This window comes from Pogonomyrmex barbatus, unplaced genomic scaffold (genome assembly GCF_055798465.1).
Source record: "Pogonomyrmex barbatus isolate J1 unplaced genomic scaffold, ASM5579846v1 scaffold7, whole genome shotgun sequence".
In the NCBI taxonomy this organism is placed as follows: Eukaryota; Metazoa; Arthropoda; class Insecta; order Hymenoptera; family Formicidae; genus Pogonomyrmex; species Pogonomyrmex barbatus.
The window spans coordinates 1,229,852-1,252,047 of record NW_028297171.1 but is presented as its reverse complement, the minus strand read 5'-3'; the positions used below and the strand labels follow the sequence as shown (position 1 = coordinate 1,252,047).

The 22,196-nt window shown below is 32.8% G+C and overlaps 1 protein-coding gene across 7 annotated transcripts in view; it reads right to left on the bottom strand.

Moving 5' to 3' along the window:
- Window positions 1-22,196, bottom strand: part of Wdr62 (WD repeat domain 62) — a 249,240-nt gene that overhangs the window by 61,309 nt on the left and 165,735 nt on the right. For 6 of the 7 annotated variants that reach the window (XR_016140837.1, XR_016140838.1, XM_089083111.1 and 3 more), the window contains exons 14-23: window positions 22,045-22,116; window positions 21,714-21,821; window positions 19,717-19,883; window positions 19,346-19,636; window positions 17,007-17,157; window positions 14,484-16,917; window positions 13,587-13,721; window positions 13,252-13,403; window positions 11,688-11,880; window positions 11,489-11,615 (exon numbers count right to left, since the gene is read on the bottom strand). Coding sequence is in view for 4 of the 7 variants with exons in the window: in XM_089083111.1 (XP_088939237.1) it covers window positions 11,489-11,615; window positions 11,688-11,880; window positions 13,252-13,403; window positions 13,587-13,721; window positions 14,484-16,917; window positions 17,007-17,157; window positions 19,346-19,636; window positions 19,717-19,883; window positions 21,714-21,821; window positions 22,045-22,116 (3,830 nt within the window). In the remaining 3 variants the exon portion in view is untranslated. Of the gene's footprint in view, window positions 1-8,313; window positions 8,565-11,488; window positions 11,616-11,687; window positions 11,881-13,251; window positions 13,404-13,586; window positions 13,722-14,483; window positions 16,918-17,006; window positions 17,158-19,345; window positions 19,637-19,716; window positions 19,884-21,713; window positions 21,822-22,044; window positions 22,117-22,196 lie in introns of all 7 variants that reach the window. The other variant, XR_016140839.1, reaches the window with a different exon arrangement.

Below are 22,196 nucleotides of genomic sequence, written 5' to 3'. Positions count from 1 at the left end.
TATCAAATCTTTTATACGATTGAAATATATAATTTGACTAAAATAGACTCGTAGCTCCATGTTTGTAAGACTATAACTTGGCGCCAATTATTGATATCAAATCTTTTATATAAATTTTACACAATCATTTGAGTTGGCAATATCCACTATACTTGACACTCTTTTTTTACTTTTTTTTTAAAAAAAAGTAATTTTATAGTGATTTTAATACACGGCGCACATTGTCGCGTATTTCTATTAGCGCGGTATTTATCGCGGAAATAGTTTTTGGAAGCTTTACTTTTTTATTCATTGGTCGCGGTTTTGGCCAGATCGCATATGCTATGATGTCCTTCGCTGTGGACATTCGCTTTTACAAAATATGGCTTTTATGACTTACATTAGTAGACATCGGATACGTTCGCATGGTCGCTGCTGCTTGTGCGGATGCTTGTGTCGGCTGGCTGCGCTGGTAGTAGTGCGTGTCGGTGTACACGGTCGGCGCTGGCTGGCTCTCGGTGCTTATGGACTCTCCGATCGTTGCTCCGCTGCCACTGGACACTTGTTGTCTTAGGTCGGCATTCTGCTGACTTTTCACTACTCTGGCACAGTTTCGGGGGCAATTTATCTTTTGATGAGGTCTTTTTTGTCTGCCTGTTTTCTTGAATTTTCAATCTTGAATTTTCAATTTACAGGAAAAATTAATTCTTCTGCCTGCAGCTTTTAACTTATTACTGCAGGTCTTATCGCTTGAAAATTTTTCCTCCCCTTTTTTGCTTGTAGTTCAGTACATCAAGGCTTGTCCTTTTGATTCTGCTGGCTCGATTAACAGTGTTCCTCTCAAGCTGTCGCTCTTGGGGGATGGTTTTGACTATCCCACCGCTGCCACCAAAATGTATCCCGGATGGGCCACAATTTCTTATTATCAAGGATAGTCGGATTCACCAAGCCTAAGGAGTTGGAACCTCGTTGAGCGAAGGGTATTCCGCAAAATCACTAACACACACTTTCCTTTAACTTAATTGATTTATTTTTACTGTAACGGCAGGGCCGTTACTACCATTGTTTATAGCCGTAGAAATATATATATGTGTGTATATATATATATATATATATATATATATATATATACCTGGCTCATTTGCTTGTCTTGTGCTACTTATTCCACTTGCACGCACATCGCTCGCGCTATCTCACTCGCTCGTACATCGCACGCGCCGTCTCGCTCACGCCATCAACGCTATCTCTCTCATGGTGTCCCCACGCGATACCGACTCCCACCGCCGAATCGATGGCGCACAGTGGGGAACGCCGGCCGGGTATATAAGCTCGGCCGGCCGAGACATGAGGACCAGATCCCACTCTGCGATCCGACTCCTGACACCGACTTGACCCATATCTACTACCTCTCGGGGCCAAGGTTTCGCTTGACTCTGCCGGGTTTCGCCGGTTTTCTCTATCTTCGGGCTGAGGTTTCGCTCAGCCCTGTCAGTTTCAGTTGCTAAAGCAGAGTTCGACGTGACACTCAGTCTGCCCGCAATATCTAATCACCTAATCTGACATTAGCTCGTAAGTACATGGTAAATATCGCGCTATAGATATTCGCCGCATGAGATAAGTCCACTAATTATAATCGCGCCGTAGTACTAAGCCTGTTAGGAATAAAGTCTGTTAATATTAAGTCTGCTAGTTATAACCACACCATAATATTAAGCATAATATTAAGATTCCACTTCTAAATTAGATACCGGGCAATCCGAAAAGCCTATTATTCCTGTCTCCACTCAATGCGTATTAAGTGATATTTCTGCAAGCATTTTATTATCAACAGCAGTAGTTCATGTTTATGATTCCAATAAGGAAACCCATCCATGTCGAGTGTTGCAAGACAGTGGGTCTCAAATTTTATAACGCAAGAATTCGTTAATCGTTTAAAACTGAAGGAAAGGTCACTTGAAATTCGGTGGCAGGAGTAATGGAAGGAGTAATGCTAGGCGGATTGTAGATGTATGCATCAAATACTTCAATAATTTTTGCGATAAGACAGAATGTGTAGTATTGCCCACGATAATTCAACATTTACTTCAGCAATTAATATCTATCCAAAAATGTATCAATACCAAAGAATATCAAGTTAGCAGATCCCAATTTTCATATACTTGCTATTATTGACATAGTTAATAGGCGCCAAACTATTTTGAAGAATTATTTGCGCTGGGCAAATTAGACAATCAATGAGGCAACCTACGTTACAAAAGACGCATTTTGGTTATTTCCGGACCTATTGCAAATGCTAATGCAAGAGTTACGTCTTCTGTGAGTTTACTTATAACTTTGTTAGATGATTTAAGCTATCTTTTAAATAAATTTTGGGAAATAGAGCATAACATTTCCACACCTCAATTTTCCAAAGAAGAACAAGCATGTTGCAAATTATTCTTGAATACCGTAAAACGTAATCAAGAAGGAAGATTCATCATAAAACTATCAGTAAAACAAGATAAGTTGATCAATCTTGGTGAATCCCGCAATATAGTGGGACGGTTCAAAACATTAGAAGCGTTTGATTTCCCAACCTGAATACAAGAGTTTCATGCGTATGTCCCAATGCGAGATAAGCAACGATCTAGTATTAAACTCAAACAAACCTTTCTTTTACTTGCCATATCACGCCATGAGAAATGAGACGAGTACTACCACTAAACTTAGGGTGATATTTAATGGATCGCGCAAAACTAATACAGGTGTATCGCTAAATGATATCTTAATGATCGGGCCAACACTACAAGAAGACTTGTTTTCCATTTTAACAAGATATCGCACTTTTAGGATCGCCCTCACAGCGGATATAACTAAAATATACCGACAAGTATTAATTGACCCTGCTCAGACGGCATTGCAGCGTAACTCAATTGACGAGTCCATAAAAACATACGAATTGCTTACGGTCACCTATGGTATTTCATCATTTCTGATCATTCAATCCCTGAGAAAACTTGCAAAAAAATATTCGACACAATATCCATTGGCTTCCAAGATTGCTGCAAGAGATTTTTACGTCGATGACTTGGTATCTGGAGCAGACAGCGTGCAAGAAACATTACAGATTAAAACCGAATTAACTCAACTTTTGCAGAAAGGGAAATTTGAATTGAGAAAGTGATCATTCTTAAGGAACCATTCTTAAGGAATAATCAATATCCATAAGGTAATAGAGAATTCAGGTTATCAGCTGATAGAAACACAGAAGAAAGGACATTGGGACTCATATGAGACAGCACTTCCGATTCCTTTAAATTCTTCGGCATAGCGCACCGTTGGAAAACTCTACGAAAAGAGGCATTTTATCGCGAATAGCATTAATTTTTGACCCGCTGGGATTACTCGAACCGATAACTTTGTTGGCCAAGTCAATTATGCAAGATCTCTGGCGTCTCAAATCTGACTGGGATGAATCCATTCCATTGAATTGCAACATAAAATGGAAGCGATATGAAATTGAACTGCAGGATCTAAGAAATATAAGTTCCGAGGTGTGCCATAATGACTAAGCAGCATAGTCACCTGGAGCTTCATGGATTTTCTGACGCGAGTAAAAGCCTATGGCGCGTGCATCTTACGGTCTACTTCAGAGAATAGAGAACATTCAACGTGTCTACTTTGCTCGAAGTCCGGAGTAGCATCATTAAAAAATGTATCATTACCGAGGCTGGAATTGTGCGCCGCATTATTATTAGCGCAGCTGGTTGATAAGGTCTCAAAATATATACCATACCAAATAGATTCAATTTAGCTTTGGACAGACTCTACTATTGTATTGTCATGGCTGCAATCTTGCAGTCGATCATGGACACCATTCGTTGCAAAACAGAATAAGAGAGATACAACAACTAGTTCCTATCCAATACAAATCACATACAAAGTGAGGATAATCCAGCAGATCTCCTATTAAGAGACGTTATGCCTAAAACTTTGATGATGCTAAACATCTGGTGAGTGGCATCTCCGTGGTTGTCACAAGATAGAGAGGATGGCCATCGAGTTCTTTTTCCATCCTTGAGGAAAACGTTCCGGAAAAAAGATCCAAGGAGATAGTCGCAACTACAACAAGCAATTCAAATTTTGACATTTTCGAGCGGTACTCTGAGTTAACCAAACTCATCCGAGTTGTTGCTTATATCTTGCGATTTTCAAAAAATATAAGAAAAATCAAAGATTTATCAAGGAATTTATCGACATCTCATACAGATGAGATGTAATATTCAACTACTCATCATACATAAAGAACAAAATTATGCTATGCCTGGTAAAACTAATACAAAAGACTCATTTTTTTAAGGCGCTTGCGTCGCTAGTCAAAGTTTCGTGAATAAAAATAGTCCTAAAGCTAAGCCCATTAACAATTCGAGAATCTTGAGAGTGGGACGTCTGAAGGCCTCAAATTTACATTATTCCGTTAAGCATATCCTATACTACTCCTGAGTCATCATTCCTTCTCACAGTGGTACAAGAACATAAAAGGCACTTTCACGCAGGAGCACAAGTCACGTTGGCAGCGATAAAACAAAAATATTGGCTTATTTCCGCACGAAATATGATGCAGCAAATTATCCGGAAACTTGTTTTCGAAGTTCATCAAAACCATCATCAGCTATTATGGGAAATTTACCAGAGTCACGTGTTAATGTACTTACAAGGGTATTTGAAAAATGTGGCGTTGACTACGCTGGTCCTCTCTATCACAAGGAAGGCGTAAAAAGAAACATGAAATTGACAAAGAGTTACGTTGCAATTTTCGTTTGTATGGCTACCGAAGCCATACATATTGAGCTCACCGTCGACTTATCGTCGGAAGCATTTTTGAACGTATTCAAGTGCTTTATTGCTCGAAGAGATTGTTCTTTGGACATATTTTCTAATGGGTTAAACTTTGTCGGGATCCAACGAGAATTAAGCGATCTAACTGAACTCCTTCAAAATCAAAAAAACCCAACAAGTTATTAATTATGTTTATAATAAAGGAATTCGATGGCATTTTATAGAGCATCACACCATGGCGATATATAGGAAGTAAAAGCGGCCAAGTGATATTTGATTAAAATGACCAAAGATTCTTGATCAAAAGATCAAAGAGTACTTGAGATTCGAAGAATTAGAAACTTCTCATATAAATTGAGGCTATCTTAAACTCGCCCAATTATCCTAATGTCTTCCAAGGATCCAAGAGATTTCATGTACTTAATGCCAGGACACTCTTAATTGGCACTCTTCTCATCGCGTGTCCTGAAGAGTCTTTAGATGGAATTCCAATAAATCGCCTCTCAAGATGGCAGTACGTACAACAATTGAGACAGCATTTTTGGCGTTGGTCGTTGGTCTCGCGAATATTTGCATCAGCTTCAACAAAAAAAAAACAAGTGGCAATCACAAGGACTCGCAATAAAGGAAGACAAAATGGTCTTTTTAATAGAAGACAACATATCCCCATTGGCAGATAGGAAGAGTCCAAGAAACCCACTCCGGAGCAGATGGAATAGTTCGGATCGCAACTGTTCGCATCACCAAGGGTGTTTACAGAGGCTAATTATACGATTATGCTTGTTTCCTTTTGAGAATGAATCCTCAGATAAAATTAATTCATAAAGGTCTAGCATTGTCATTTGCTCTAGATCCGATATGCGTTAGCTTCGTTCTGCTTAAATATTTACTTTATGTAACTTCCATTTGCGTTAAATTAGATTAAGACAATTGTTTTATTTTCACTATACTGGCTCTATAATAATTTGATCAATATTATTGATATCGATTAAAATCTCTTTTATTATCCCCCGCACCGTAAATATATGTTGCGAAAAATATCACCTCAGCCAGGGATCGAACTTGGATCACCTGCGCCTTCTGGACAGGCATCTTATCCACTAGACCACTGAGGCTGATGATAATATTTATCGCAATATTCAGATAAATCAAACGTCGTTTTCAGCCGATGTGCGAATAAACAATACATAGATATAGGCCGAGTATATGTTAACTAACAAATTATAACGCGAAACATGGCATTTCCTCGGCAAGCAGGATCTTGGGGACTCTTGCTAAAGTTTTTTAATTTATTATAGATAATACTACGTTGAAAGTCTGCTAAACCAAAGCGGCACGTAGTTGGTAATATAATTAATTGAATTTATTTCATATTAAAAGACTTTAGCAACCAAGATCCTACTTGCCGAGAAAATGCTATGTTTCGCGTTGTAATTTGTTAGTTAACATGTACTCGGCCTATATCTATGTATAATATTTTTTATTTCATATTCTATATATACAAATAAGTTAGTCCTTTGACTATCTATAATAAATACTGAAATAAATTTCCCTTTTCTATCTTTTTAATACGAAATGCAATGAATATCCGGATACTCTGGGTATTGAATATGTAGTTAGGTTCAATGTCTAAATTAAAAACATTTTTTTCAAAAATATTTTAAAATAAATTGATAAATTTACACAAAATTAATCCAAAGAATGCATATGGAGCTATCTGGAGATATTTGAATAGGAACTACTAACATTAAAAAAAAAAGTTGATATCCGTGAGGTATTGACATAAAGGTGACATGAGCATTCGTCTGAATAATTTCTAGAAGAGATTTTAATCATTACTTGATCCATTGATAAAAAGGTCTGTAATGTAAGACTAATTGTATTTTATAAAATGTATTTTATATAAAAATATATAAAAAAATAAATAGCGCGCTTTATAATCCTCTTGTTTATTAAAAAATTATTGACAAAAAAATTTGAAAAATATAACAATTTACATTAGTGCTGGAGAATGTAATTTGCTAATATGTATATATGCGCGGGGAAGGAATTCCGTGAGTCCGTTTCATTCTGTAAATAGGGAGAGAAATGTAGAAAATTGATCTCACTTTATATGAAAAATTGAAAGCCTATAAAACAGTACAATTATAAATCTCATTTCCATGTGTATTCTATTCTATCTTCTCTTTCTGCTTACAGGACGAAAATATAATATAATAAAATATTGAGAACAATCCTTAAAACATACAAAATAAGAAAAAATACAACAAATAGTCAACGTTCTAATATGATGTATCTCAGTATAATAAAAAAAAAATAAACAGATAATGATTTATAAATAACCTGAACAAATCACAAAGAATAACGTAAACGATGTAAAAGTGTGTCGTAACAAAAGCAAAGAGATTATATCAAAGTTAGACAAACAATAATAAATGAATAAAAAACAATCTCCATACGGTTTAAGTTCGGTTTATTTATTTCGCGATAAAAATAACGTAATCCATGGTTTAAAATTCTTCTCATAACTAATTCTTCGGTCAGAGACGAAACTTACGTTAAGTCCAATGATATAAAATAAATTCGCAGATATTAAAATAATGTAAATGTAAAATAATGTAAATGTTGAAGACAAATTCTAATAGATCTGAGAATTCTATCAAGCATATAATAAAATTTTATGTGATAACCCGAGATCGGCCAATCCGAATCCGTTCCGTATCGAAATACCACAGCCACAATCTCGGATAAAAGGGTCTCATTTTCCACAGAGAACACTTGTCCCGTTCTCGAAGTCTTGAGCACAGCATCATGCAAAAAAAGTCGAGAAAGATTCCGAATTCGAGAACCAAACAGTAAGTCAAAACGTAATACACTCCACGAGATACACCCCAGCACGGCCGAGTACGCTCGATCATAGAAGACCTCCGTTCCTATTGCTTTCCAATGAAAGGTAAAAACTATAAACTAAAAATAAAAGTAAAAAAGTAGAAATAATAACTTAAGTGTGTAACGAAGCGTTCCTCCGCTTCGTGCTAATTATTTTCCTTCGACTATCTGTCGAGGACCGCCGGTCACCGGGCAGAATGCGACTCGCAAACCTGCGTTTGCGCCAATTTTAATCTGTTCAAATAAAAGATTCTCCGAGATAATTCGGAGAGTCAATACACGTATTCGACGAACACGTGTTATTTTCGCGGAGCGTGCGCCCTGCACCGCGCCGAATATCGCGCCTTGAAATTATTGCGCTCCCCGTGCCGCACCGAGTACCGCGCCGCCGAGCCAAATACATTCCCCGCTCCATATCCAATTCTTACTTCCGATTTTCCTATCATTCTTCCCCGAGATCGGCCAATCCGAATCCGTTCCGTATCGAAATACCGCAGCCAATCTCGGATAAAAGGGTCTCACTTTCCACAGAGAGCAGAAAGCTGTCCCGAAGTCTTGAGCACAGCATCGTGCAAGAAAAGTGAAAAAAATTCCGAATTGAGAACCAAACAGTAAATCAAAACGTACCGAAGTACACCTCAGCACGGCCGAGTACGCTCGATCATAGAAGACCTCCGTTCCTATCGCTTTCCAAAACGTTGTCGAGAAGCACCTCGATACAGCCGAGAACGCTTGGTTTCCTAATACCGATAATCTCATCAGGGCTCTCCTTGGCAAAAGTCAAAAGTCAGGATCTCCCTGGTGGCGTCGAGCACTCTCGATGACTATCTCCGAGTACCAGGGTACTCCCTGGTCTCGTCGGGTCGCCCGACGAAACCCTACACCATGATCAATGGGTTAACGCGAAAAAAGATTATTACAAAAGATTTTTTAAAAATTATTACAAAAAGAAATTATTGCAAGAGAATATAGAAAATAAATCTATTCTGTTGAGCTGATATCGGAGATGAATACATGCAACGTCTTTGTATTTGCGTGTATTTTTGTAGTTCGATTCTCTGAGAATAGATAATTCGGCGAAATCCAAGTACTGCCGCATGAAAAAAATGTGGCCGTGAGAGTCGTGACGAAATAATTGCCACATACTCTAAGAAAGTTTCTACTTTTATACTTACTGATTAATATCTTATGGTGTTCAAAATTACCACTACTCACCAAACTCACTCAAGACATCACGAATTTTACTTGTTACTGAGAATAAATATTTCAACCAATCTCTGTCGCTCTCACTTTTTCACCTGGTTATCCGACTGATCGACTATCCGCGCACGAAAGTGAGGCCGTTTTAAGTAAGTTATCATAATTTAAGTAAGTTATCATAATAGATGGAATAAATAAAAATTAAAACTTGTCACCAATTAAAACTTACAGAAGATCGTAAATAAAAGTAATTATACATAAATTGAAGATTGAACTGTACTGTATAAATTTAAGATTTTAGATATAGAAATCTCGGATTTATATAGATCCATCGATTATTTAAGAGGAGAACTAATTGACACATTCCTACCTTTTCAACGTTTTATCATTCTATATATAGAATATAATTTCCATACATCATTTCTATCAAAAAAATTATCATAACTTATTTTCATCTTATAAGAAAAAGCTAAACTGGTTTCTATATCAAAATTGTCTAACCACATAAAACAAATTAAATTGATCAAGTTTCTCTGTCAACAAAGAACAAGTTAAATTTTTTAAATACAGTCATTTCGAAATATTTATTTCTTTTAACACATTTGAACTTTATCAACTCATATTTTGAAAAATAGTTAATCAAAAGGAGTTATATTCTAGTGTTTTAAAAAAATCTCAAACAGCTACAAGAATTAAAAATAGAAGTTTAAAATTTCAAAGTTGACTTTGAAGGCTTTTCTATACTTGCTCTCCAAATCAAATATATTATTTGATGTATTTGTTGAAACTCTATAACTTTTGTATAAAACATTTTGTTCTCAAATGTCTTATTTTGATCTTTTTGGGATTTTTTTATCTTGTATATATGTACATTAGGATGGTCCTTATTTTCGATTTTCAAATTCTTTCCACAGCATCCTCCAGAATACTTTCAATCCACAAAAATATAATTCCTGCCAAATTTCAACTTCACTCGATCGAGATATCGGGGACCTATACCGGCCCGTTAAAAATTTGAATTCTCTTGAAATTAAACTTTCTACATTATCAATATTGTTTTTATTGGTTTTAAAACTTATATTCTATAAAATCAGCTTAAAAGACTTCTTTTTCTTTAACATATGTATCTTACTTTTTTGCAAGATATTCTTTTATATTTTATATGGATGTATTTATAAGTTTATTAAATTTTTGACAATTGCAAATTGATGTTTTCGACTAATAAAATCCTTTTTACCTTCGTAAGTTTTTTTTCTAATTTGAACTTATTAGAAATTAGCATCATTTTTTGATATATTTTTTGTATTAATTAAAAATTGGTTCATTTTTTGATATAACAATTTTTTAATGAAATAGATTTGTATATGAAAATTTTCTATAAAATATAAAAAAATTTTTTTTATAGAAATCAAGGACACGCCATGGATTTGGCGTCATTTTTTCTTTTTCTAAAAGATAGTTTTGTTCAGGTAATGTTTTCTCAATAACAATAATAATGATGTTTCTCAAACATAAAAGAACATGCAAAATTAGGAAAATTTTGTGATACAAAATTAATCGTCATAAAATTTGACATAGACGTGATGTTTAGATAAAATATGAAAAAATCTAATAAAAATCGAATGGCTAAATGAGCAAATGGCTAATTGATTAAAAACCAAAAAATAAGTTGTATGATGACAGTGTCTGTTTATCACTCATACTTCACTTTGACAATAAAATAGCTTTGTTTATGACTGATTCTTCACAAACACTATAAGTTTTGCCAGCTATATAAATGGAGAGTACGTCTAGTTCGATAAAATGGACGATTAATGATTGGCAAGGTTTTATCCATTTTCTTCCTTGTCGTTGTTGATATCCATTTTTGCATAATTTTCATGGGCTTGAAGAGTGAAAAAAATGTGAAGACACTGAGGAAAACCGAAAACTTTGATCAATTTGCGAGCTCTGAAAATTTTTTTAGTGCAACAAAAAACATGGGAAACAATGTAATAAACTGATGATGGTAATTGAAAATTACCGCACATTCAATCTGTCAATTATCAATGGTTATTTAGTAGACCATTCACGAATAATGTTATTCTATTGTCAAGATATGAGCACTGTCGCTACATGATTGGATCCATTTTCTGATTTTTGGTTAGAATCCTCATTTAGCCAATTTAGCATTATTCGATTTTGATTAAATTTCTTCATATTTTACCTCATATTATGTCTGTGTCAAGTTTCATGGTGATTGGTTGTATATGACTTTCTTAATTTTGCATCCTTATCAGTTTCTTTGTCAATTTGGACTTGATATTTTTTTATCATAAGACATATGAAAAAAAAATGAAGATATTTTAAACCTTAATTTTCGATAAAGAATTTACTAAAAACTTAATTGATCTAATTGTTATTAAGAATCGCAGTTAGACAGCTCACATATAGATACACACATAGACACATAGTTTGCCTCGCTGTTGCATCTTGGCACAAAATACAACTATATTTTTTAATCATAATTTAAATAATAAATGATGCAAATATTAATTTTTCATTTATGCTGAAAATTTTTTAGTAATAAAAATAAAAAATTATTAAAACATTAAGTCTTTACCTAGCAGAGGAATGATCAATACTAATACTTCTAGGTCTTGGCGGTAATACCGGTTTTCCTCCTTTTTCATTTGATGAAGTATCTTCTGAACTTGAATCTTCTTGATTTCCCACTTGACTTAGATTAGCTGCAAAATAAATATATATTTTAAACAATATTTTTTAATATATTTGATTGCTGACAATGAAAATTTAAATACCAGTGGAGAAGGCTCCTTGTATTCCTCGTCTTCTTAAGATTGATGAAATAGTATTAGAAGAACTTGATTTATTTTGATGATTGATTTTATTTTGAGAACTAATTGTTGGTCTCATCAAACCACTTGTTCTACTGGATTGACCACTCCATCCTTTATTTCCTCCTGTGATACCAATATCTGATTCTGAATCACTCTACAAAATTAAAATTTTTATTTAACATATACTTGATTTTTATTGTATACATTGTACCAGGTGTATGCATAAGTTTTTTCCGGTTTTTTAGTAAAAAAAGACACGTAATTTTCAAGGGAAATTAATTTTTTTTTTTATTCAAAATATTGGCCATCGGCTTCTACACATTTCGCCCATCTTTCAGGTAATTTATGAATACCATGCCAGAAAAACTGCTTGTCTTTTGCGGCAAACCATTCGTCGAGCCATTTTTCAACTTCCTCGAAATTGCTGAAGTGCTGCTCTGCGAGCGCGTGCCCCATTGATGCGAAGAGGTGATAGTCAGATGGCGCCAGGTCTGGAGAGTACGGCGGGTGCGGAAGGATGTCCCATCCAAGCGATTTCAAGGTGTCTTTCACTGGTTTTGCTGTGTGAGACGGCGCATTGTCGTGTAACAAAATCACTTTGCCATGTCTTCTGGCCCATTCCGGTCGTCTTTCGATTAATGCGTGGTTTAAATTAATCATTTGTTGGCGATAGCGTTGTGTATTACGGTTTCGCCGGGCTTCAAGAGTTCATAATATACCGCTCTGGTCCCACCAGACACAGAGCATGGTCTTCTTGCCGAAGTGATTTGACCTTGGTGTTGATGGACCGGCTTCGCCAGGTGAAAGCCACGATTTTTTCCGCTTCGGGTTTTCAAAATAAATCCATTTTTCGTCACCCGTCACAATTCGATACAAAAATGATTTCCTTTCATGGCATTGAAGCAGCATTTCACAAGTGACTTTGCGATTTTCCATTTGACGTTCATTCAAATCGTGTGGGACCCATTTACCGAGTTTATTGATCTTTCCCATTGCTCGTAAACGTCTGCTGATTGTTTCTTGTGATACATGTAATGCTTCTGCTAATTGCCGTTGAGTTTGAGTTGGGTCATCATCCAATAACTCCTGCAATTGCTCGTCTTCGCATTTTTGTGGTCTACCAGAGCGCTCACTGTCTTTCACATTGAAATCACCACTTTTAAATTGTCGAAACCATGTCTCACATGTTCTAATCGATCGGAGCGTGTTCACTATATGTTTCTACCAGCAAACGATGACTTTCAACAGCCTTTTTCTTTTGATTAAATAAAAAAAGCAATGCGTGCCGCAAATGTTCTTTTTCAGGCACAAAACTCGACATGATCACTGAACGATAAAACAAAGACGCTAGTTTTTGGCGGACTCAACTTGTGTGTGTTTGTAGTTTTAAATGTTAGACGAACAAAATGATGTATGTGTCAAATTAATACGCTGCGTACTTTTCGCTGGCAACATCTCTTAGTTAAACCGGAAAAAACTTATGCATACACCTGGTATATATCGTAAAACATATATATACACATACTTGGTTTAAGACACCAACACTGCTGCTTCTTGTTATATGAGTCGAGTGGTTTTTTCCTGAAGTTCCGGAATGCCTGGATTGGTTGCTAGTATTATAGGTACTTGCTAATCTTGATATTGCGCCTATATTTTTATTTCCTAGTTTTCCTGAAACTATTGTCGCTATTTATAGGAAAGAGAGTTACTTATATATTTTATATATATTTTCAACATACAAAAATCAAATATAAGTATATAATATTTAATAGTAATTTGCTTTAATAAAAATAACTTATTAACTATATAATTTATCGAGCGTATCAAAATATTGATAATGAATAACGATGAGAGAGATACCTTGTATAGGACCATGCAATAATCTATTTGAAGGACTGATGGAAAGATCACTCAATGAACAGGCACGTCTCATACCAGTTTCTTCTTCTTCACTGTCAATAACTTTTGACGAGATTTGCCCCCCCTTACTGCCAACTGTTGACAATGCGTGCATACATGCACTAATCACTACTTTTGCACGATGCATTTATCTTTTTTTTTTTTTGGAAATTAGGGCTTACTAAGCTTATTTTTATTTGTAAATGACTGAACAAATTACACATATGATAATGATTAAACGAATTACAATAATGCAAAGATATATAAAATGGATAAAATATGTAAAATGTACTTATAATAATTTGTCTCTATATGTAAGAAAATTTTAAAGTATGAGTTTAATTTTGCAAATGTTCTGTAATATGAAATTATTATTTGCTTTTTGCAAAGTATAATAAAATAAGATAAAATAATAAAGTAAAACATTACAGTAAAAAATAAGAGTATAATGAAAGGGAAAGGATAAATGTTGTAACTTAATGAGAAAAACATGCGACTACATTCCGTGCAAAATGAAAATGATAATATTACAATCTTTACATTCGAAAAGCATTCAAACTGAGAAGTTGCTGTCGCCTTGAAATAAAATCAAGTTCGATTGTTCTTAAGCAATAAAAAAGCGGACGATTAACTATTTTGTTAAAATAATTCATTTTCGCATCTAATTATACATACTATTATATGTGTTATATAATTGCACATTCACAATGAAGAATTTGAGTTTATATGTACATATAAAAAATATTTCTTAAATGTAAACATAACGTAATATATGAATTTGTACTCGATTATAAGACAATAATATGTAAGTAACTATACGTAGAAAATATATACAAGCATTTTCTACTCATTCAATACCTTTATAAGGATGTTTTGTAGTAAGAATTGTTTGATTGATTGTCGGCAAAGTTTTCGTCCATTTCATATAACTCGGGCATCGCGACGCAGGCGGCCACATTCTTTTGGGCGAGTTAGTGCAACTTGAGGCAGATGTAGAAGAACCACTCTCCATCAACGATCTATCCATCAACATATCAGTGCAGTCGCTGTCCTCGCCGCATGAATGTATCCGTATATCACGTTTAATAGTGCAAAATTTACCATCTCGTTCGGCCTCTAATTTAGCAAAGTTTTCGCTTATTTCTTGATCTTGCGTCAATTGTGAATACTTCTCTTTTGTCAAATATTGTTTCTGCTTTACTAAGTTTTCAAATTCCTTTGAAAGTAATTTCACGGTACCCTCGATAGCGCGAGTTATTCTAAAATCCATGTTTGCATCCAGATTGTTAATACCGTCATTAGTGGATTGTAAATTCGAATTGCTGAGTGATAATTCTTTTCTTTGCGCTTCGCAAGTGATTCCACCAGGCTCTAATGAATCGTACGTTTCATTAGAGTACATATCTTTCGTTAGAATGTCATTCTCGAAAAAATGTATTTGTTCCTTATTGTAAGATACACTCTGTCTTTCTCTTGTACTATTAATGTTTGTTGGATGATGATATGAGTCATTGCTGTCATATATTAATTCATCCTGAAAAGTATCGTTTTTACTATGACAAGTCGTATTACTGTGACAAGTCTGCAAACTGTGAAATTTGCTTCTACTGTCTTTATTCTTGTCAGATTGTAACACATAATTTGAAGATTGCAAGAATTGCTGCATTACTTCTGAATCGACTGGATCTCGTTTCATTTCCGTATTGTCCTGTGTTTGATATTCGGACTTCATTAAATTCATAGAAGATGCCATGGTAGAATCGGTCGTGCTTGTTAAACCAAGCGATAAAGGTGAAGTGTCAATATATTTCCAAGTTGATTTAGTTTTATTGCGCATGCTTTGAGTACGAGATGAGTTTCTTTTGGGTTTTGGTGGTTTATGAGCAACAAAATCATTCAAGATCATCGTCGATTCTGGTTTCGTGGGTACTTTAAGGCTATTGCTACGCGGGATAGTTTCCGATCCGCCGCAAACCATCACATTATCTACATTCTCCTTGTGTTTATTGTCAAAATTAAATTCGTAATAAACATGAGTCTTCAATGGTGCATTATTCTCTACAAAATTCATATTGCTTTTCGCTTTGCTAATTCTAGTATCCTGTAAAGATTTTGATTTAAACACTGCTCTGTACAATGTGTTCTCGTTAGCTGAATTCTGTGCATTATCTGCGGTGACATCTATGATATTATTAGAATCTCCATTATAAGTTTCGGAATTTTGCCTTTTTCGTTTGTAATGTGAATCAAACAACATTTCTAAAGGTGCAGATCTCACCAAAGAATCTGAGTCGTCTGTTAATACGCTTTCTGTACTTCGATGATCAATGTTCTCGCGTAATGGAAATATTTGATAATCCGATTCATCAGTTAATATGCTTTCCTGACTTCTACCTTCTTGCATTTTACGCCGAGACAAAAAGAAACTTGCACTCGAATGTCTATCGTGATCATAATGATTATAGTCTAAGATTTCAGCACTTCCTTTAAAAAAAGATTCAACAGAGGCATCCGAAAGTATACTTTCTTGAGAGCCAGTTAAATTTTTTTTCTGGAAATTCTGATAATTCGAATAACTTCTATAGTCATTCATATGAACGTTTATTTGATAATCACTAATGCAACGTCGAGGCGAATTTTTGAAATCTTCTTCCAATGAATCATCACTAAAATTACCATTTCCTTCGTCAACATTGTCGATGGTTTCTTTAAGATTCTCCATATTATACTCATTCATAGCAGGTAAACTTTCAAAAGATTTTGTAACATTTTCTGTATACTTCTCATTATCATTCAGACCAATGAAGTAACTACAAGATCTTCTCTTCTGAGCAAATTTTGCAAATCGACTTATATTCTTTTTACATTGCTTTTTTAATAATTTTAATTCCTCGCATACAGGAGACTCAGGCAAAGATTGATTAGCTTTATTCAAGGACAGCTTATACTTTTCAGTTTTCTTTAATGTTAATGTTAATGGGCGACTAAAAATTGGCTTTGCTTTCTCATTAATGCACAACATAGTTGGACTTTTCGATAAGGATTTTTCATTCGATATTTCTAATTTAGGCGATGCATTCCCTATACCTTGACAATTGTTAATGCATTTTTGGGATTTAAATGTAGACTTTAGATTTAGCATAGGTTTGTAAGGATTAATCAAAAATTTCCGATTTTGTTGATTAGATCTATTACCTGTACTGAGCCTATTCAAATGGTGATGTTTTTCTTGTAAGTGACTGCTCAAATCAGATATACTTTGGCTGGATTTTAATAAAGATCTATAACCGACCTACAAGAGTAAGAATTGAACTTTACTGCGAAAAATATTTCACTTCTTATAAAATATTTCACTATTTTTGTACAGAGATTGTTACTTACACTTTGTAACTTTCTTCTGGTTTCTTCTATTCTTCTTTGCAATTCTTCTCGTTTCTTCACGACATCAATATCACCTCTCGCATGTTTTGTTGCATTAACTACTGCCGTATTACGTATTTTAGCACTGGTGCTATTCTCACCACCACTAAGTCTACAATAATCCAAGTTAATAAATAATCAATAATTGTTAAACATAACTTAATATTTTTTGAAACTTTATGGATATTTTTACTATTTTATACTAATCCAAAATTTTGCAAGTCTTTACTATATCAAAATACATTATTAACATTTTGTAAATATTACAATTTACTTTATCAAAATGAATAACAACCTGATATCGAGGCATTTCTTTAGAGCCTTTTTATATGTTTGAAGATGTGGGGAAGACAAACCAGAGGAGATGAGATGAAAGAAGGTTGACAGTGATATAACCTCTTTCAAATTGGCCGACTAATTTAAAAAGATCATAAGAACATTTTTCCATATTTTACTTATATTATAATTGTTGTTTTTATTTAAATTATTTGGATATTTTCGTATTTCTGGAGTCTTTTCGTATTTTTTTGAAAAATATAATAGCTTTGTACTGATTTTATTAAAAAGTATTTGTATCATAAATAAGTATATCTAGATCGATATACGTATATGTATCAATCAGACAGATAAATATATAATTGCGATTATATATAGTCAGGCATTTTAAAACGGATAAATTGTTCTTTTTCACATTTGAATTTAAATATTAATTGAATTAAATACCCACTCAGCAAAATGTTAACAGAATGTCGGCAAACTGGCAACAGATTTAACAGATTTAATCAAAAAATGTTAATAGACTGACTTCATCTGAAGTCTTATTCTGCTTACATTCCGTTGATAGAACTGGTTGACATTCTGTGTCAGCAGATTGGTAGCAGAAATTGAGCAGATCCTGCCATCAAATTGTGTCACGCTGCCATCAAATTGTTCTGCTCGCTTTCTGTCACCAATCTGACGGCAGACTGCAGCAGGGTCTGCTCGATTTCTACTGCCAATCTGCCACAGAATGTTAATAGATTCTGTCAGGTTTCTGGCAGCAGTTTGCTAACATTATCAGATATTACAGAATCTGTTAGCAATTTGTTAGCTTTTTAACATGAAAAATTTATAACAGACTTTGCGCATAATCCTTTCAGGTTTTGGCTATCGGGGTAATAAATGATAAAGACAGTATTTAAAAAAATTAAACAATAAATTGATTTCTTAAATTTATTTAATAAATTTAAATATAAAGAAGAATAAGAAATGCTTAAACTCATATATCATTTCAAATTTATTTATTGTCTATTTGTATCATATTTTATGATTCAATAAACCTAACTATATGAAACATTTTAATCTGACAACGCGTTTGGTTAATCATTTTCACTGTAATGTATATTTTTTTATATGATCAAGGTATTTTATATATTCCTGCAAAATGAGAATTTTTATAGTCCTTAACATTTTTCAAGATTTGTTTTACTTTTTTAGAATAAAATAGTAATAAGAAGAATATTATGGAAACAAACAAAAAAACATTTTTCTATGAGTAAAAAAAACAACAAATCAAATTGATATATTAGAACTCTTTTCAAGTCCCCCTTCAAAAAATTATTATAGTAGATTTTGATAGAAGATATTATAGTAGATTTTGAAGAAATCTAAAGATTCTTACTTAGTTTAGTAAGAATATATTTTGTTAGTAAAAAAATAATATATTGAGAAGACTGACAGATTGGCCAACAAAGACAGAATTAATTTAACTTAATTAATGACAGAATATTAACAGGATGTCACATCAAAAGATTTATATAATTATCATTATTGAAATACAATAAATCAGAATTACTAAATATCTTTTGATAAAACTAATCATACAATATAACATTATATTTTCTAAAAAAATAAAGGAAAACTCTAGATACAAAAATATTTCAACAATTTAAAGACAACAGTTAAGTAAAATATAATATATAAATATAAAATATAATATAATAAATATATAAAGTAAAATATAAAAAAACCAGTTTCAAATTTTATCAGCCAATTAATTTAAAATAAATAATGAATTGTACAAGTGTTGATTTTCATTCATTCCTCTTATCCTTGTGGATTGTTTTCTATATATCTTTCAAATAGAGTATACATAAGTAAAATTTCTAAAGAAATAATTCAGTGTTAGGTTGCTGTCTGCTTTAATAAAATAAAATGCAATATTCACAAAATATATTAGTATAATACATTTTAACATAATAAAACTCTAAATAATAATAATAATTTAGTATCATAAATTTTCAAATCTTGTGAAGTTTTACCTTCCATGAAATTGAGAACTAATACTTGTTGTTTTTACTCGATTCGGTGGTTCCTCCGCACCACTAAGTGACTCAAAAGCATTCTTTAAATATTTTTCTCTGTGACTTTGTTTAGTAAGCTGATCAAAACCTTCTGAACTAGCTTCAGATAACATAGATAATGGATTTCTTTCGGCACTTGGAGTTGATGCACCACCTTCTGAATCAGATTCATCCTGACTGCCAGATGCAGTCAATTCATTTGTCTGACTGTTCTCTATATTCTTCATTCTTTTCTGACGCTTTTGTGATCTGTATACAATATATGTTTTGCACTGCTCAATAAAAAGACAATAGGATCGAACAGAGTACATATTGAATTGAAAACAAACCTTCGAAGTTCTTCAATGTCCATCGCATTAACGGTAAATTGATTTGACACAATATCTTCTGGTGGGGGATAGTACATTAATCTATGTGATTTTTCAGAACTTGTAGTTCCATTTTCTCCTTCGGAATAATCTTCAACATCTCCGTCATGTTCAGTACTTTCATGATCCTGAACGATGTATAACATGTTAAATGGATAAAAATATGATAAGCTATTATTTATTAACAATATTGGCGATAAAATGATAAACATAGAAAACTCATTATAATATGTAAAACAATAACATTAATTGAGAATATAATTTAAGTAATAATAATTTATAAATAATTTAAGTAAAAATATTATTTACACAATATATTTGTCACATATGTACGCATACGCGCGTGCACGCACGGACACGCATATACACACATATATTTTTAAAGAAAAATAGCTTTATAATTTTTTAAAGATTAATTTTAAAAAGATTATTTCCGAGTATATTTTTTAAAAATGTTTCACGTTTTTAAAAGTATTGATGATTACATCATGAGACGTTCGTATGTAACGACTATTCATAATTGCGAACGAAATAGCAGATAAACCAGTAAGATATAGAATACTAGAAAAGATATGTGAAGATATGTAAAAATGTGTAAATAGACAACAGTTTTGAAATCGAGAGAGTTTCTGAACAAGCAATATAACTTACAAAGGGAGGGCGCGGACTTGGGATCACTGATTTTGAAAAGGCTTATATATGTTAAAGTACTCTACTAGAAGAGTATTTGAGCAAAAGGATAGGACGCCATATACTCAATTATTTTCGAGAAAAATCGGTTTAAAGTTTATAGCGTTCCTTATACCAGCCGCGTTTTCAAAGCTTATTGTCGCCAAGGTCGCGTAGCTCGGGCGCTCAGCCCTGTATTACCGATCTGTCGACTCGGGCTCGATTCCTGCTTATTTACACTTTTTTTTAATCTAGAAAATATTTATTTATTATATTATTATGTTAAATATGTATTATATTATTATGCAAAATAAAATTAATCATCAATTGTTTTTATTTAAAATTTTCACTTTTAACTTCAATTCACTTTTAACTTCAATTAATAATTTAAAATAGTTATTATAGTTAATAGTTATTATAGTTATTATTTAATGTAAGAAATATTTTATTCATTGTAATTTTATTTGATCCGTAATTTTTTACTCAACGTTAAGTTACTACTCACTGCTTCGACTCTAATATTTGTATATTTGTATACTTAATGTTCTCAGGTAATAATTTTTGATCTCCCTTTCAGACTACTTCTTTACTGTAACGTATATCTGTACACAAAGTAGTTTGAAATCTCGTCTGATCATTCTGTTCTTGAACAAAGGCAATGAGCGCAAGCATTAATAATTATTAAATTAATCATTTCAAAATTTAATTAAAATATACTATAAAATATACTATTTTAAACCATGTTAAAAGTGGCATTTTATTAATTTTATATCGGATAAAATATGTAAAATAATTTAATATAAATAAAAATTAGGTTTAGTAAATTATTAATTGAAGTTAAAAGTGAAAATTTTAAATAAAAACAATTAAATTAATTTTTACATAGTAATATAATACATATTTAACATAATAATATAATAAATAAATATTTTCTAGATTAAAAAAAATTGTAATAGGCAAGAATCGAACCCGTGTCGACAGATTGGTACTATAGCACCCGAGTTACGCGATCTTGGCGAAAATAGGCTTAACGCGACCGGTATATAAGAAACGCTATAAACGCTTTAAACCAATTTTTCTCGAAAACAGCTGAGTATGGCGTTCTATCCTTTTGCTCAAGTATTCTTCTAATAGAGTACTTTAACATATATATAAGCCTTTTCAAAATCGGTGATCCCAAATCCGGACCTTCCCCTTGTTAGAGCGAAGAAAAGCGAATTGTAAACTTGTCAATAAAAGAATTTTGACCGAGTCGATTATCTATTTCAAGTTCGTACAAAAAAATATACCTCAAATTTGAAGCTGCCGAGACTACTATCATCGGTTTGATGACGATTTCTTGATTGACGTGTCAATTCCGTAATATTACTTCTTATTGTCACCTTATCATCGAGTATCTATGTCAATAAGCGAAATAAAATGTGAAAATAATAAAATAAGCAAAAAATGCAATTTAATAAATGCAATTTAATAATAAAATTTTATAAAAAAAATAAAATACTTTAAAAAAAAACAAAAGCAAAGCTAAATAAAGCAAAATAATTAGTGAACAAAGATATATTTATTATCAAAAGTAATAATACATGCAATCTAATGATATTCATGTAATTTTATTAATACCTGTTTTGTTTCATTTTCTATCTCTCTATATCTTTTGGAACAAGATCTTTGAAATATATTTTCCTGTTCTTCCTAAAATCAATTAAATATTAATAGTTTTTATATTAAAGGAATTTTTTGTATTAATATACAAAAAAATATGACAATATTAA